We start from the raw sequence: 17,432 nt of genomic DNA, 5'->3' as shown, positions 1-17,432 counted from the left end.
CTGCACCATAATTCTCAGTGTTGGAAGACCTTGCCATTCTTCTTGGTGCTAGTATTAGTGAGTAATTCCCCCCTCCCCAATGGCCTTTTCTTTAAAGGGAGAAGGGAAGAGTGCTCAGTGGCTTAAAACCATTCCAGACTGATGGCCATGCTCATGGCTTCATCAGCTTAGGAGCTGACCATGACATGCATGCAAGCATACATAGAGATGTCACCACGAGTGTGGAAGAACCACAGTGAGCCCCTCCAAAAAATTAATCATTTTGAATTGCTTCATCATCCTGGAAAAGTAATCTCTCAACACAGGAAGTGACTGGGACATTAGGGGGCATTATATATATTAGCAGAGGATCGCAAGTGTCAGCTACAGACCTTATGGGTCAAAATGCTTGAAGAGTTGAAGAATTCCTGATCATTTCACTCTAAGTAGCAAAGATCCAGGTGTGAGAATCCTATCAGAATGATATCTTCAGAGAAGCAGAACAACAGGCAGGTAATTTTCTCTTTTACACTTTGAAATGAAGGGGCATTAATTCTCCTTTTGTTGATAGCCTTGTAGCCCTAAGTCAGCATCAGCTTGGTTTATCTGCTGCTTGTGTCAATTATTATGTAAGTCAGATCTGCCGAAGTACCAGTCTAGCTTGGACAGCTGACTCATCAGAATGCTTTTCATTCAGAAGCTGTTTTGTCATCTGCCACTTCTGTCCTACTTTTACCTTTATCATTTACCCCTTTTTCCTCTTCCATATCTGTTGACCATTGTTTTATACTTTGCCACTCATATTAGACCCAAGTTTACCTGTTTCAGACAAACCTGGTTTATTGGTGTAAATTATCAACAGGAGAAATGTTATATCATGAAACTGAAGTTAAGGAAAATGCTGCATCTATTTAAGAAATGAATCCCACCTAATTTCAAGCTGTCTTCTTCTGTTATTTTTTGTCTCTCTAGTTTAAGTCTTTGTCATTTATTTTAAAAGCCAGTTTCCCAGGTATGGGAGTTTCAGCCTATGATAATATACCACAATTATTTGATTGTACAGTAAGACATCCAGATCCATGTAAGAGTGCAAAGGCATGTTGCAATTTTTTTTCTGTGTATCTCTCATGCCATTTTAGCTTTAAATGGAGCTTATGTCATTCATCAAATTGGCTTTAAATCATCTACATTCTGTCACTGGGCATTTTCTCAATAGCTATTCTTTCCTCTAGTTAATTTCTTGTCAAATGTCAAAATGTGATGGCCAAGCAAAATTTCCTGTGATCTGAACAATATCCTACCTTCACAAACCTTTCCTATTGACAAACTAAATTAATTGCCACATGAAAAAGCATGAAATGGTACAAAAGCATTAAAAAGCATAATTTTTATGCTTGATGGAACATGACAGAAGCTAAAATAAGAACAGGAGGAAAATAAACAGACATTAAGTTACCTAATGGATATAAATAGATTTGGTTGGATTTAAAAATTTTAGAGACAATACTTTTGTTTGAAGTGTGGCATATCAGAACCACTTAAGCCAGATAAGTCATTTAAAATTGACTGGTATAAGTTATTTTAATTGCATGAAACATTGCAACATCCATTTCAGTTGTTCATAAAAGGCTTGTTTTCATTTCAAGATAGGGCTGATATCTTGAAATTCCTCAAGGGGCAGACAAAACTGTCATAATTGATCAATGTTACTCAGATTTGATGTGGCTAAAAAAATATTTTGTCTGGAACAGAATCTAAGAAGCTGGAATGATTTGTACAAAATCTAGGCTAGAACTTGTGTCTCAGTGAGAATGAAAGGAATATTAGAAAAATTATTGTAAAGAAAACATAAAATAACAAAATTACATATATATGATGAGCTACTTTAATGCCAGTGTTTTTTCTCTCCCTAAAGTTGCTGTCCATTTTCCTAAGCCTTAAAATTAGCTTCCAAATATAACTTTCTAGTTAAAGAGTCTGATCTTGTTTACTTTCCTTGACTTACAGTGGAAATTTTGGCTGTGCAAAAGTTGTAGGTTTGGGCTTAAAGGTGGCAATCTTGTGGGGAGGGGAAGAGAGAAAATGACTCTGGGTGAAGTTCATTTCAGTGCTGATGTCCTGCAAAAAAGCCATCTGCATCACTTAAATTCCATATTATGGGCCTGATTATCCTCTTACACCGCTGTAAATCAGAAGTAACTTCTGTGAAGTTACATCGGTGTAAAACTGATGTGAGGTCAGCATCAGGCCGTTATAGGGTGACCAGACAGCAAATGTGAAAAATTGGGACGAGATTGGGGGGTAATAGGAGCCTATATAAGAAAAAGACCCAAAAATCGTGACTGCCCCTATAAAATCAGGACATCTGGTTACCCTAGGCCCTTAATGGGAAGTTTACATGGTGCATAGGACCAGAATTTGGTAAACACCCTACAATACTTCAGCTCCACAATATGGATCTATATTTAGTGCATGGAAAGTGGTTTGTTACATTGCATTTATTTTCATGATTGAGGAGGGAGAGGCAAGATAGTTCAAAAGTGAAATAGACAAAACTAAGCCCATTCTTATAAATTAATATTTCATTTGTGCATTGCAATTGGTTGGAAAGCTATAAAACAAATGAGCAGAAAAATTCTAGACCCTTATATTATGAGCCAGATACTAATCTGGTGTAAATCAATGTAGTTCCATTGACTTTGGTGGAAATATGCCAATCCACTTGTTTGTTTATGAAAATAAGAGTAACATGAGAAATAAGCACATGCAAAGAATAATTAAAAGATCAATAAAGAGTTCAGCAATTGTAAGAAAACATAACCTTCCAGCATAAAATATCAAGCACCATATATTATAGGTGGGCTGGTAGCATTATAAGACCCTGTTTTCACTTGCTCATAACTTGGCCAAAATTTAATCTGGGTGCTTGGTATCTGCCTTGGGATGAATTTTTTGAAAAAATGTCAGCCATTTCCAAGAATGAGGCTAGGGAAAAATTAATTGTTTTAATTATGTTAAAATAGCTAGTGTCCTTTTTTCTGAGAAATTTTAGCAACACCATGCTTGGGAGCTGGAACATGAAATTTGGCAGGCAGTGGCCTTTGCACCAGGAACATGCCTTTTGCTGTGCCTGTGAAAATCCCTCCACATTTGGCCAAGTTATAGGCTTTTGAAAAAATTTTGTTTCTGTAATGCCAACAGACTCTGGTTGTTGGCAGGCAGGACTGAACCGGGGACCTCTGGACCTTAGTGCATGAGCCTCTACTGCATAAACTAAAATCTATCTGCCTGTTAGCTAAGGCTGTAGAGCAGACTTATTTTATCTCTCTCTCTAAGTGGTCTCGGTGCCACTAGATGGGACAGAGCACCACACCCAGAAGCTGTGTGGGTTACATTTGCACATGCTCAGTAGAGACTTACTACAGCTTTGCAGCTAAAATCTCTGAAGACTTTGTCTACTCTGGATATGGGCCAGCCGAGAGTTGAGCAGGTTTTCCCTGAAATTGTAGCTCTGAGCTGCTGTGGGTTTGCGCACCAGAACAGAGAACTCTCTATGTCCCCTCTGCTGGGCCCAGGCATTGTGGAGAAAGAAGCTGCCTGATTCAAATGCAGAGGGGACAAGAGCCAGACCAGAGGGGTGGGAGATGGTGGTAGTAAGTCTGGACAAGGAGCAAGTGGGGGACTGGAGGCTGGTGTGGGGGAGAAGAGAACTGAGATTGGGAGTTGGGATGGGCGAGATACTGGGCCTGGGAGCTAAAGAGGAAAATGGGGACTGGCAGCTAGTGGGTGGAGGGAGACTGAATTAGAGGAGGAGCTAGGTGGGGAGACTGGGACTTGGTGGGCAAGGAGACTTGGAACCAGTAGGATGTGGGAGGAGGAACTCAGGCAGAGGGGAGACAGATCTGATGATGCAGGAGGAAAACTGGCATTGGCTGAGGAAGGAGACTGGGAACCACTGGGATAGGGGGAATCAGGTGGAGGACCAGGGAGACGTATCTGATGAGGATGAAGGAGGAGAACTGTGACTGGCTGGGCAAAGAGACTGGGACAGGGAGCCAGGCATGGGGGAAATTTGGACAAAGAACCCGTGATGAGTGAGACTGAGATTGGATAAGGAGATTGGGACTCAGAGCAAGGTGGGAATGTTGGGTGTGTGTGTGGGGTGGGAGACAGATTGGATGAGGAACCAAAAGGGCTGGGGTGGGGGGGGAGAATTGGGACTGGTGGGGCCACTCTGTGTCTCTGTTCCCAATCTGTAAAATCAAGATTGGCATATCTCCAATTATTACCTATCTCCTAGAACTGGAAGGGACTTTGAAAGATCATTGAGTCCAGCCCCCTGCCTTCACTAGCAGGACCAATTTTTGCCCCAGATCCCTAAGTGGCCCCCTCAAGGATTGAACTCACAACCCTGGGTTTAGCAGGCCAATGCTCAAACCACTGAGCTATCCCTCCCCCCCCAAGATGATGATAACCCCTCACCCAGGGCTGTCCCTAGGGGGTTGCAGGGCCCAGAACATAGGTGCTGAATTTCTAATCTGCCAGGGGGTGCAACCCCCTGACTCCGCTCAGGCCATGCCCCCACTCCACCCCTTCCTCAAAGGCCCCACCCCACCTCCGCCCTGCCTCTTCCCCCACCCTATTCCGCCTCCTCCCCCAAGCGCACTGCACCCTCACTCCTCTCCCATCCCCCACCAGTGCCTCCTGATGCCAAGAAACATCTGATCCATGGCCGGTGGCAGGCGCTGGATCAGAGGGAGGGGGAAGTGATGCTTGGCGGGGCCCACCGGCAGGCAGGAGGTGTTGGGGGAGGTTCTGGTAGGGGGGCTGCCAGTGGCTGCCACTCACCTCCTCACCTGTAAGTTCACTGTAAGCTGCGCAGCCGGGCAGCAGCCTATTTAGCTCCATGCAGGCACTCAGGGAACCTGCTCAGGGAACAGCCGGGGAAGGGGCACTCCTCCCCCGGCCCTCACCTAGCCCGGTCCCCAATCTGCCACGGCCGCGGCACCCCTCCCCCAGCCCCAACTCTGCTGCGGCCACGACACCTGGACTTGCTGGAGTGGCCTGGCCACAGGTGTGGCCGGGGTGGCCCTCCCCTGGCCCAAACCCAGCCCCAGCCCGGACCTACTGGGGCTGGGGGAGGGGTGCCTATCCTGCAGCCCCAGCCCCAGAGCTGCTGCGACACGGAGTGGTGCCTCTCTCCCTCTGGCCCAGGTGCTGCTGCAGGGAGAGAGAGCTGGGGCGGGAGTCCTCTGTCCCTGCCATAACCCCGGAGCACCCTCCTGCACCCCAAACTCTTCATCCCTGGCCACACCCCATAACCCGCACCCTCTGCACCCAACCCTCTGCCCCAGCCCTGAGCACCTCATTCCTGGCCCCATCTAGGGTGACCAGACAGCAAATGTGAAAAATCGGGATGAGGGTGGGGGGTAATAGGTGCCTATATAAGAAAAAGCCCTGAATATCGGGACTGTTCCTATAAAATCGGGACATCTGGTCACCCTAGCCCCACACCAGAGCCCACACCCCCCTGCACACCAATCCTCTGCACCAGCTCTGAGTCCCCTCCAACATGCTGAATCCCTCAGCCCCACCCCCAATCCCATGAATTTTGTTAAGTGCACCAATATTAAAGTCATGTGTCCCACATCACTTCCATATTGGTGCCCATAACAAAATTCATTCCACACATGAGTGGGAAATATTAGAGGGAACACTGCTCCTCACCCCCCACACCCACGTGTACCTGCCACTCTCTTCCTCACAGTCCACCTGCCTGCCTGCCTCCTCATGCCCCGCCCACCTGCCACTCACCTTCCCGTTTGCCTCTTCACCCAGCTTGCCTGCCCACCTCCTGCCTCACCACCCAGCCCACCTCTTTGTGATTTTATTGAAGCGTGGGCCCCCCCCGAAAGTGCAGGGCCCATAGCAGTCACCCCGATTCGCCGTACCCAAGGGATGGCTCTACCCTCATCTCAGAAGAGGGCTGCAAAAATAAATTCATTAATGGTTGTGAAGCACTCAGATACTATAGAAAAGCCCATGAGGAAATTAATCATTCTCTCTTCAGAGCAGGATTTGAATAACATGCAGCAAATAAGGCCAGGGGCCACCCACTGAATGAGAAGAAAAGGAAATACTGAATAGCTGCTCATTCAGTGAGCACCATCCATCCTGTGCACAAAATGATGCAGAGGTCCTGTGGGAAAAACCAGTATGTGATCGCATAATTACACCGTATCGTAGTGCATGCTGCACTAGGAGGCCAAATTAAACTTGCATAGTCAACCTTAATTCTGGCATTTCCTAACTTTTGAGTGCTTGATTTTGCATCCTTAATAATGTTCTTTTATTATAGTTTTGTGTGTATAATTAAATATAAGTAATCAAAGACAGTGAAAGGGACATTAAGCCAGATCCTGGTATAACTCCACTGACTTCAGTGGAGCTGCATGAGTTTATATCAGCTGAGGACTGGCTATGTTGTCTGGTAACAAAGGCTCCAACATTAGTCTCTTTTTGGTTCTTCTTTTTTAACAATTTTACAAAACATTTCTAGCAATACTATGTTTACATGAACATGTAGGGCCTGATTCATCACTGCACTGCTCTAATTTGATGGTGGTATAACTATTGATTTCAGTGGTGTTACACCAGAATAAAATTAGAGTAACTGAGTGGTGGATAAGGCCCTCTGTTTTTAAATTCATCAAAATAGTTTTTGTTTGGATATAAACATTTCCATTGATGTTTGCCATAGTTCTGCTGTCCAGCCATGTGCCTGTCAATGGGATTTAGGAGTCTGACCTGCTTAGGTGCTTTTATAGATCCCATTAGTGGCCCATCTACTTTTGTAAATCTGGCCCTACAGCAAAGGTTATCTTGTGGCTCTACTTGAATATTCCATTGAAATAGTATCAACATTCAGTTGATGGAGCAGTGAGCAATTAATTAGTTCTTGTTGAGAACTGGGATGATTTAGTTGGGGTTCTGCTTTGAGCAGGGGGTTGGAGTAGATGACCTTCTGAGGTCTCTTCCAACAGTAATCTTCTATGATTACTTTAACCTCACATGATGAGCCCATTAGTGTCATACAGTAGTTTTGAAGAGTTTAACAAGAACTGGAACAATAATTACACAACAACTTTGTGTCACTTTCATCATGCCTAGCTATTACAAGCAATCTGAATGCAGCCTACACAATGATGAAATATTTCAGAATTGCTTGATAGTGAAGCACTGGGAGTTAAAGTTGTACTCGGCTTCTTGTTTTCATTACACAATTCATTTAATGTTTAGTAAAACATTTGCTGTGACTTAGACATTATCATCTGCATCAGTTAAAGTAAATGTAAGTATATAGTCAGCTGTGATTGCAATTCTATTCAAATGCATTTACTTATCTGCATGAAGAAATGTTCCATGACTCAGTACTATATACTAAAGGGCCAGATGTTTACAAATATTTAGACACCTAGTGAGATTTTCAAAGGCATCTAAATGCCTTTAAAAATCTGTCCCTAAGGGCCTGATTCTGCAGCCTTTACTCATATGAGTAGTTCCTCCTTCATGCATTGGCTTATGTGTACTTGTATGTGTAAAAGTTGGGTGATTCTCCAATATACAAATGTTGATGGCTTGTAATATAAGAGCATGGTTTTGAAGAGCATATTAAAATTAGGGAGCCATCAGAATTGAGAAACAATCTTCTCCTTTCACTTCTAAACTAGTAGTTTGGCATCTACATTATAAAATATTTTTCCTTTGGTTCATTCACATTCTAGTAGTTGCACTGGGGAGGTTTTGGATGTACAGCTATGTTCCAGGTATATTGGAAAGCCAAAGTACTAAAACTTAATACATTAAACCAAAAACCCTCTTAATCAGCATCTGTGCTTGGTCTTCAGAGCGTGATTGGTGCCACAGTTTCAAAGAGCTATTAAACATGCTGCTTGTTTAAAGCTGAAAACAAGAACTTTTAATGCATTAAGAGAATTCATATCAGATTGTTGAAATATTTTGAGCTAACTTTTCAAGCTATGCATTTTAAGGGATTATCTAGCCCCAAACTACGTTTGCTGTTGATGGCCAACAGAAAGTCCATGAGTCACTCAAGACATGTAACCACTGTGGCTACTGCTGTCCTCTAATTTAAGTGAGAAATAATTGCATTTTTGTACAGTAGCGTAGCTGTGAGGAATTTGACACTGGGAGAATCCTGACTTAACTGAAGTCAATGGCAGAACTCCCATTGTTTTGAATGGAATCAAAATTTCACTCACAGTCTAACTCTGCCCAGCTGGGCTCAGTGGAATCATGTTGGCTTGTGAGGCTCATGGGACCCAGTGTATTCCTAATGCTCTATGATGAGGGAAGTGGGTGGGTCCTTTTCAGGCTGGCTGATGACAGTGACTCAAATATGGGTAAGGTACATTTATTTATAACTATGATTCTCAGGTGTTTGCATTGCTCTAAGTTGTCTTATGCACTCTTTTTATATACTTAAGGCCAAATTCTGTTCTCAAGTAAAGTAAATAGGGCTACTTATGCCGTGGTTCCTATGCTGTGGAGATGCCTTCTGCAAGCAGCTGAGCTTCCTCAGCTCACAGATAGTGCTTAGCCCTGTGTTCCTCTTGCTTCAGTGGATTTACACTAGGGATGGACTTGGCCCAGTATTGGACTCTCTGCAGCCTAAACACATGCATTTTTAAGTGATTGGAAAAACAAATCTGCACCTGTTATCACAATGTAAGCTACTGAAACCACAGGAGAACAAGAAGCTGTTACAAGCCAGGATGGGCTCCATCTGGTGGGCACTCACCAGGCTGCTGTAGTGGACTTAGGCTTGTGTCCCGTGTGCTCTTCGCTTGCTTGGGCTGGGCAGAGCTTAGCAGTGTCTCTCTGGTGCTGGACCTCTAATCACATGCTCCAGGTGCAGACCCCATGTCTGATACCTCTCTTGCTAGTGCGACCTAACAGTCCAAATGCAAGGGCCCAGAAACTAGTTCCAGCTTTCCCAAAGCAGCTGTTGAGTCTCATCAAAGCTGCAGACCCTCTGGTTTCCAGCTTCACCCTACAAGGGCTATGTGACAGTGAAGTTACGTAACAGACTCTGCAAAAAAATTGTACACACATACTCTTAGGCAGTACAAAAGATATGTATATCATCAGAAAAACCAAGATCTGCATGCAGATTTCTGCCTCAGTTTCCTCACCACCCTAAGAGTCGCAGGACATCCTGGATTATTCTGCCTCTGGTCTGCTCATAAGAACAGCCATACTGGGTCAGACCAAAGTTCCATCTAGCCCAGTATCCTGTCTTCTGACAGTGGCCAATGCCAGGTGCCCCAGAGGGAATGAACAGAACAGGCAATCATCAAGTGATCCAACCCCTGTTGCCCGTTCCAAGCTTCTGGCAAACAGAGGCTAGGGACACAATCCCTGCCCATCCTGGCTAATAGCCATTGATGGACCTATCCTCCATGAACTTATCTAGTTCTTTTTTTAACTTTGTTATAGTCTTGGCCTTCACAACATCCTCTAGCAAGGTGTTCCACAGGTTGACTGTGTTGTGTGAAAAAATACTTCCTTTTGTTTGTTTTAAAGCTGCTGCCTATTCATTTCATTTGGTGACCCCTAGTTCTTGTGTTATGAGAAGGAGTAAATAACACTTCCTTATTTACTTTCTCCACACCAGTCATGATGTTATACACCTGTATCATATCCCCCCCCAGTTGTCTCTTTTCCAATCTGAAAAGTCCCAGTCTTCTTAATCTCTCCTCATATGGAAGCCATTCCATACCCCTAAGCATTTTTGTTGCCCTTTTCTGAATCTTTTCCAATTCCAATATATCTTTTTTGAGATGGGGCGACCACATCTGCACACAGTATTCAAGTTGTGGATGTACCATGGATTTATATAGAGGCAATATGATATTTTCTGTCTTATTATCTATCCCTTTCTTAATGATTCCCAACATTGTTTGCTTTTTGAACTGCCGCTGCACATTGAGTGGAAGTTTTCAGAGAACTATCCACAATGACTCCAAGATCTCTTTCTTGAGTGGTAAGAGCTAATTTAGACCCCATCATTTTAGATGTATAGTTGGGATTATGTTTTCCAATGTGCATTACTTTGCATTTATCAACATTATCATCTGCCATTTTGTTGCCCAGTCACCCAGTTGTTGCTCCCCCTTTTCTTTGCTGGAGCGAGTCCTTTTTAAAAATTGCAGTCCTCTTTGACTGGCGACCGCTCTGAGCTGCTGCAGGTCCCTCATCAAGCGCTCTGTTGCTTGGTCACAAGCCCACCTGGAAGCACAGTTTCCCCTATGTAGTGGCCAGCTTGCTGTCTTAGAGATCTTCCATTTGAATGGAAGACCATCCAAGTTAATGACTCTTGATCCCTTTCCACTGTTAGCTCTCTGATGGGCACAGGACTTTCTACTGGACCTCAAGATGGAGGTTAACAGACAAGGCTGAAGATGTACTGCTGTTTAAAGTCAAAATGTCATTCACAAAATAAAATCTAGTTTGCAGGGCCCAGAGCCCCAAAGGGACTTAGGCATTGCAATGCTCATTGTCACAGCACCTAACTTTTAGGCTCCTAGAAAAATCATAGGAACAACACTGATCCACAAAGCTGAGTTAGGCACCAGCTCCTATACAATGAATGGGGAGAGAGAGGCACTTTAGAATGTGATCCACAAAACCCAGCACACTGTGGGGGGGGGGGAAGGGGGGAGGGGGCTGCCTAAGATAGCCCATAGGAGATGCTGACAAAAAGGGAGCTGCTAAGCTCCACCATTCTCAGGGAGATAGTCACCTATCTTTGCTTAGCAGTCCATGAATGGCAACATGCCACATGCCGTCAGGCAGCTTAGGCACCTAAGGTGTTTCTTGGAGGTATGAGTTAGGCACATGCCTGGTCCACACAAAACAGCCAGAGGTGGAGGAGCCCACCTTATAACTTTTAGTCCAGTGGTTAGAGCAGTCACCTGGGATGTAAGAGAGCCAGGTTCAATTCCTCCTCTTCCCAAAGGGGCAGAAAGGATTTTAACGAGGGTTTCCCACCACCTCTCAGGAGGGTGTTCTGACCACTGAGTTATGGGATACTCTCAGGCTCACCTCTTGAAGCTGTTTCATTGTGGAGAAATAATTAAAGTAGCTGGAGCGGGGGTGGGGGGGGGTCTCCCACCTCCTAGGTGGCTGCCCTAACTACTGGATTACAGAAGTTTTTTAGGGTAGATTGTGCCTGGCCCAGGCACAAGGCGTTTAGAAGATACGAGGACCCACAGGCAATTACAGTCCTCTTGCTCATGCCTCCTGGACTGCTTGACCTCCCCATGTGATGAAGGGATGTGTGACGCAGCACTCACTACCGTGCCCACTCTCCTTTAGAGAGGTTTATTAATCCAAACATAAGCACATAGCAGATAGACAGTTCCTCAGCTCACCCTGTGTCCTAGAGTTTCACAGCCTCCCCTGCCAGGGGCCAGCCAGCTGCCTTCTCAGGGCCAGTTCTCATTCAGGCAGCCCTACCCTCCTTCTAGGACACCAGCCCTAGGGTTCCCTCCCTGAGCACCTAGCTCTTGTTCCAGGGATCCGCCACCAGCCTGCTCCAGTCATTCCTCCTCTGCCTGCCCTCTGACAGGCCTTCATAGTTCCAGGTGTAGCCCTGTCCTCTTGAGTGCAAATAAACCAACTAACCTGCTCTGACATAGGAATGGTGGCTGGAGGATGAAAGGCCATGGCAGAAATGGTACATATGTGCTTTAGCGTGGGTTTTGTGTAGTATAATACCATTAATTATTGTAATCAGATAAAATATGTAAACAGAATATTTCACCTTAATTTGACACCAGAAGAAAAACTATGAATTGTTCCAGCTGGTGGGAATGCACCTTTAAGAAATCCACTTTTGATTGTGTTGTAGAAAGAAGGGCCAGGGCCAGGTGAATATGAAATGAAGGAAAAAACACCTCATCCTGTATCTTCGTGTTTCCAGTCCAAAGTGCCTAGGCTGCAGCCAGTCCGTTCAGTAAGTAGTCTGAAATATGAACCAATCTATAGGGTATGTCAACTGCCTGAAATTAATCATGCAGAGTCAGTGCTTAAAGCAACAGTTACAAAGTATCACTCTAATGATTAGAAAGGTAGGACTTTGGACTGAAGAAAGAACACACTTCAAAGGAATGTTAGCTGCAAAAAAACTTTGGAAACTAGTATGAGCTATGGAATATTTCCCCTTTTCAGCCACTGGGGTAAATCCGGCCTATGTTGGTAGCCACCCAAAGTCATCCTAGTTCTCTGACAGCTATTGGGTGGCCTATATGGAATAGGTTTGTTGTGTCAGTTTGGTTTATAAGCTTTTCTTGGGGAGCAAGGAGGGAGACAGAGATAACTTTTGGAGAAAAACTAAATTACATTGTTGTGTGAGAATACAGGAGGCTGAGGAAAGTCAATGTAGCCTGATGGAGAGGTGCAAAGTGATTGCACACTTGAGGAGTCAAAGACCAGCCATCATGGCCTTCAAAAACATTAAGAAAGTGAAAGGGAATTATGGGGTTTCTGAGTAAGAATAAGCTTTGGGAACAGAGCTTGTTCCCTTCCACAATCTCATTTTCTTTGTTACAGCTACATCACATGTTAAATAGCCAGGGGCGGCTCTACGTTTTTGGCCGCCCCAAGCAGTCATGCGCGGGAGGCGCCCCGGAGCTGCGGGAGCAGCGGACCTCCCGCGGGCATGACTGCAGAGGGACCGCTGGTCCCGCGTGGCTCGGCTGGACCTCCCGCGGCTGCGGACGGTTCACGGGTCCGGCGGCTCCGCTTGAGCTGCCGCAGTCATGCCTGCGGGAGGTCCAGCCAAGCCGCGGGACGAGCGCCCCCTCCGCAGTCATGCCTGCGGCAGGTCCAGTCGTCCCGGGGCTCTGGTGGACCTCCCGCAGGCATGACTGCGGCAGGTCTGCCGGCCCAGCCTGCCGCGCCCCCCCCCCACGGCCGCAGGGGACGCCCCCTAGATTTTGCCGCCCTAGGCACCAGCTTGTTTTGCTGGTGCCTAGAGCCGCCCCTGTAAATAGCATTGGCTTGTGTTTTCAATAAAGTGTGTGAAGCATTCTATAAAACACTTATCAGAGGGTAGCCGTGTTAGTCTGGATCTGTAAAAGCAGCAAAGAGTCCTGTGGCACCTTATAGACTAACAGAGGTATTGGAGCATGAGCTTTCGTGGGTGAATACCCACTGCATCCGATGAAGTGGGTATTCACCCACGAAAGCTCATGCTCCAATACGTCTGTTAATCTATCAGGTGCCACAGGGCTCTTTGTTGCTTTTATAAAACACTTGACTATGACCAGGCAGCTGCTGTAATGTGACTGCTCCTTGTTACACTGATCAGAATCATCTCATTATTACTTTGTTCTCCACTGTCATATCCACCTTTTGTTTTCATCTTGAACTTTGGCACTGATTCTGTGCATGTTTATGCAAATATGTAACTTTAACCACATGAGCAGATTCATTGAAATCAGTTGGATTACACACATGCATAAATATTAAAACTATAGGGATCTCTTTGTAAGCTCTTTCTGGACCATCTCTTTATTATTGGAGGCAGCAGGACCTAGAAGATAGATTACTGAACTGGGACTTGGGAGATCTTGTTTCTATTCCCAGCTTTGACACAGGCCTGCTGGGTGACTATGGGCAAGTCATGTCACTGCTCTGTGACTTGGTTTCCACATCTGTAAAATGGGGCTCATGATACCTATCCCATCTGCAAAGTGTTTTGACAAATGCAGCTGAAGAGTGCTATATGAGAGCTAGGTATTATTATCTGTTTGCTCAATGAGGCCTGATCCTTATTTACGGCCTTAGGCACTAGTGCAATATAAATATTACAAGTAGTAATAACGATACATATTTTCCTTTTGCAATACTATTAATGGGGTATATTGTTCTTTATTCCACACACATCTCCCTCATTTACTTACTTGTTTCTTTCATTTTTATAGAAAATACCAGGTCCAGGAGCTTATGAGCCCACAAGACAGTTTCCAAAGCAGCCACGAACTATTGCGAGCCTGGGTCACGAGCACAGCATCTTCTTTAGCAACACATTTGGATTTTAGAATAAAAGAAAACCCCATCCTCTCTCTCCGCCCTTAGAAACCCGTTCTTCACCCCTCTCTATTTGCCCATGATGCTCTTACCATTAGAAACTCAGCATTTGCTAACAGGCAACAGAGTGGGACCCGAGATAGAGCAGGAAATAAATATGCTAAGTGTAGACAAAGTAGGGGAGCCATTGGCAAATGTGACCTCTTCAGTGGCAACCACAGTATGTGTGGTGTCCATCCCCCCGCTCCCCCCCGCCATCACCAGGGGTGCTGTGATATTTCATATTTGTAAGGTGTTACATATGCTGTGGAGCACTGGAGGGAAAAGAGGGCAGGAGGTAACAGGAACAGAGGTAGATGGAGGATTTGAGAAGGAAGTTGGAAGTAATTGAGAGAATGAAAGGAGAGACAGAGGAATTAGAGGAGAAAGAGATCATGGGGGAAGGAGAGGGGAAAAGTATTTAATAATGAGAGAAAAGTTTAAAGAGAATCAAAGAAAACCAGCAATAAAAACAAATATCTCAAAAGGAAATAAGTAACAGAAAAATAAGGTGCTAAATAGAAAGGGAGAATCAGAAAAGAAAAAAAAATATCTTGGATAAATGAAAGAAGGAAAAAATGGAAGAACACTTTCTGGCCCGACTTCAGCAAGGTACTTAATTACATGAATTATTTAGGGCATTGACTTCAGTGGAATCAACACATGCTCAAAGTTGCACATGGGCTTTACATACCTTTCCGAACCAGGGGTTCTATCGGAACAGCAGTGACTGCTATAGCTAAGGCTGCTTAAATGTTTTTATTCTGACTCCCATTTCCAGCTGCTTATATCTTTCAGCTTTGAGTTACAATTTTCCAGTTTAGTCTCTTTCCAAAGGTGACTGTTTGCGTGTTTGTATTGTAAAGTTTGAGCAAAAATGGTTCAACCGTTTTTAAGCAGGAGAAGAGTAAAAAATATTTTTCATAAATACTTTTTAAATCATTGAGCATTTTGCCAAATTAGTGCTCAATCCTGCAAGTTGCTGAGACCCTCTCAACTCTCACTGACGTCAATGACTGAGCACCTCGCAGGATTGAGTTTTATAGACCCATAATTTATCACTGTTTTATTGGCAGTATCTAGAAACGTTACTTAATCTCAGCCACACATGATTTCCAGTACTGGTGTTAAGTTTCATTAACTTGAAAGCTCGAATCAAACTCTGGCAAATAATGGTTTGTCCAAGGCATCAGCCCTTTTGTTTTTACTGCTTACTCCTAATATACTGGGGGGAAGGAAGGTGTAAAAAAAGATTAACATAAGGTATAAAGTTTTGGGTCCCTAGCAAAGCACTAGCATTTTTAGTAGAGGGATAGAATTCTGACTGCAGTGTCCACAGTGATGCAGTGAGATTCGGAGACTAGGTAATAATAAAGGAGGGGCCTGGGGTGAGAGAGCCATTGGAAAACACTTAAGCAGTGTAAATAGGGTTTGCCCCACTTCACTGAGTTTCTGAGGTATGTGTGTCAGTTACTGGGAGTTAACACCTACTGAGTCACAGAGATTTGAAACTTCAAGCTGAGATCTGGGGAAGTAATATTTGTTTGATTGGTCAGCCTGGCAGAGAGGAGAGGAGAAAACTCTGCTGATCTGAGCCCATATTAACAGGGGAGTCTGTATCACTTTGGTAATGACACCATCTTTTATTTACTAGAGGAATTTTGTTCTTTGGTTCTATCTTCCTCATGCAAAACAAACAAAACCCCACAAAGCTTTCCACTGCAGCAGATGTTCTTGATTAGCCCCTCAAGGTAAGAGTTTACTACTTTGATTTGGATGTTTAATGCATGCAATGAACATAGAGGTCTGTGCACATTGCTACATCTCTGCATTTGTTGGATTACTCCGGTAAACTCACACATACATACACTACTTTACATGTATGTGATACTGCAGGACTGGAAATATAAAGTCAAAATGACATGAACAAACTCTTAGAATTTTTTACTTTTTGATATATAGCTTTCTTGTCTCTAATGAAGACTTAAAAGCCTTCTTTGGTGGTAACACTCACCCTGCATAAGACCCCTGCACAGCACTGAATTGTGGGACTTAGGCCATCGAAGGGTCTACTTCAGGCCAACTGCACTGGGTAAAATACATTGCACTGGCAAAGAGACAGAGTAACCGGGCTTTATGTGGGGAAATGCAGGGCAGTGGCGGGGGTTAGGGAGATTAAATCAACACACACACTCCCCAACCAAAGGTATGGGACTGCCCCCACCCCAACATACACACTTCACATCTTCTGCTCCAGCCCTGGCTGAACCACCAGCTCAGTGAGTTTAGGATACTGTGTCCTTACCAATGTGGCCCCTGTGGCACTTCCCCTACCCATGCTGACCTATGCAAGTCTGCTGTGGAGACCCAGTCAGGGCTCTCCCTAGCTATTTTGGTGCCCTATGCAGCACCCCCACAGGGGGCTGTGTGGGGCCCCAGGCCTCCGCAGGGAGGAGCGGAGGGGGGGGCTGGCCCCAGGCCTCCGCAGGGGAGGGGGGCTGGCCACTTCCTGCGGGAAGTGGAGTGACCCGGTCCCAGCCTGCTCTGCTCCCCTGGCTCCCAGGCTTGGGGGGAGGGAGGAACTGCCCCCCGGCACTCGCCGGCGGCACAGCTGGGAGCCAGGGGAGCGGAGCAGGCTGGGGCCGGGTCACTCTGCTTACCAGTGAGTGCAGGCCCCACCGCTTCTGGAGTCCTCAGGGGAGTGGGAGTGTGGGCGGGGCGGGGCGGGGGTGGGAAGAGGTGGGGCTGGGGCAGGGAAGAGGCGGGGCGGAGCAGGAGCAGGGGCTGGAGCAGCACGTAGCTGTGCAGGGCACCAGGAAAATTTCCTAGTGCCCTACACAGCTGCGTACTTTGTGTATGGGTAAGGATGGCCCTGGACCCAGTGTGTTACATGCAGCACGAGTGGAAGTGATCCTGCATGTCTGCTCGATTGGGAGCACCTGCACGATGGGGCTTAAGAGGCACAGGGGAACCTCCCACTTGCCCTCTGCACCAGAGTGAGTTTCATCTCCTATGAGACTGGGTTTTCCATTGAAACTGAAGCCTGTCTGTGTCTGTGTCAGCACAGTGGTGCTGAAGTTCAGAGGTTAACTTGTGTGCAGAGCTGAATCAGAAGCTTGGGATTGGCAGCAGCACTCCCGCTTACAAGAGGGGAAGCCTTGAAAGCTAACCCAGTGGAGTGGAAAACCTAGAGAACACTGTTAACAATAAATGAGAGGGTATAATTGGTGAAACCGCTCTGCCTCCCTTAGAGCTGGTCCTGATCGCTCTTAATTGTCTAGATTGGGAACTAGCAG

The 17,432-nt window shown here is 45.4% G+C and overlaps 1 protein-coding gene across 3 annotated transcripts in view; it reads left to right on the top strand.

Moving 5' to 3' along the window:
* Positions 1 to 14,654, top strand: part of STPG4 (sperm-tail PG-rich repeat containing 4) — a 34,713-nt gene extending 20,059 nt beyond the window's left edge. The window contains exons 6-7 of one of the 3 annotated variants that reach the window (XM_045011099.1): positions 11,915 to 12,019; positions 13,992 to 14,654. In XM_045011099.1, coding sequence (XP_044867034.1) covers positions 11,915 to 12,019; positions 13,992 to 14,108 — 222 coding nt within the window. In that variant the 3' untranslated portion in view covers positions 14,109 to 14,654. The remainder of the gene's footprint in view (positions 1 to 11,914; positions 12,020 to 13,991) is intronic. The other 2 variants (XM_045011097.1, XM_045011098.1) reach the window with 2 other exon arrangements.
* The last annotated feature ends 2,778 nt before the right edge of the window (positions 14,655 to 17,432 follow it).

This window comes from Mauremys mutica, chromosome 3, assembly GCF_020497125.1.
Source record: "Mauremys mutica isolate MM-2020 ecotype Southern chromosome 3, ASM2049712v1, whole genome shotgun sequence".
In the NCBI taxonomy this organism is placed as follows: domain Eukaryota; kingdom Metazoa; phylum Chordata; order Testudines; family Geoemydidae; genus Mauremys; species Mauremys mutica.
This window is presented reverse-complemented; position numbering and strand designations above follow the sequence as displayed.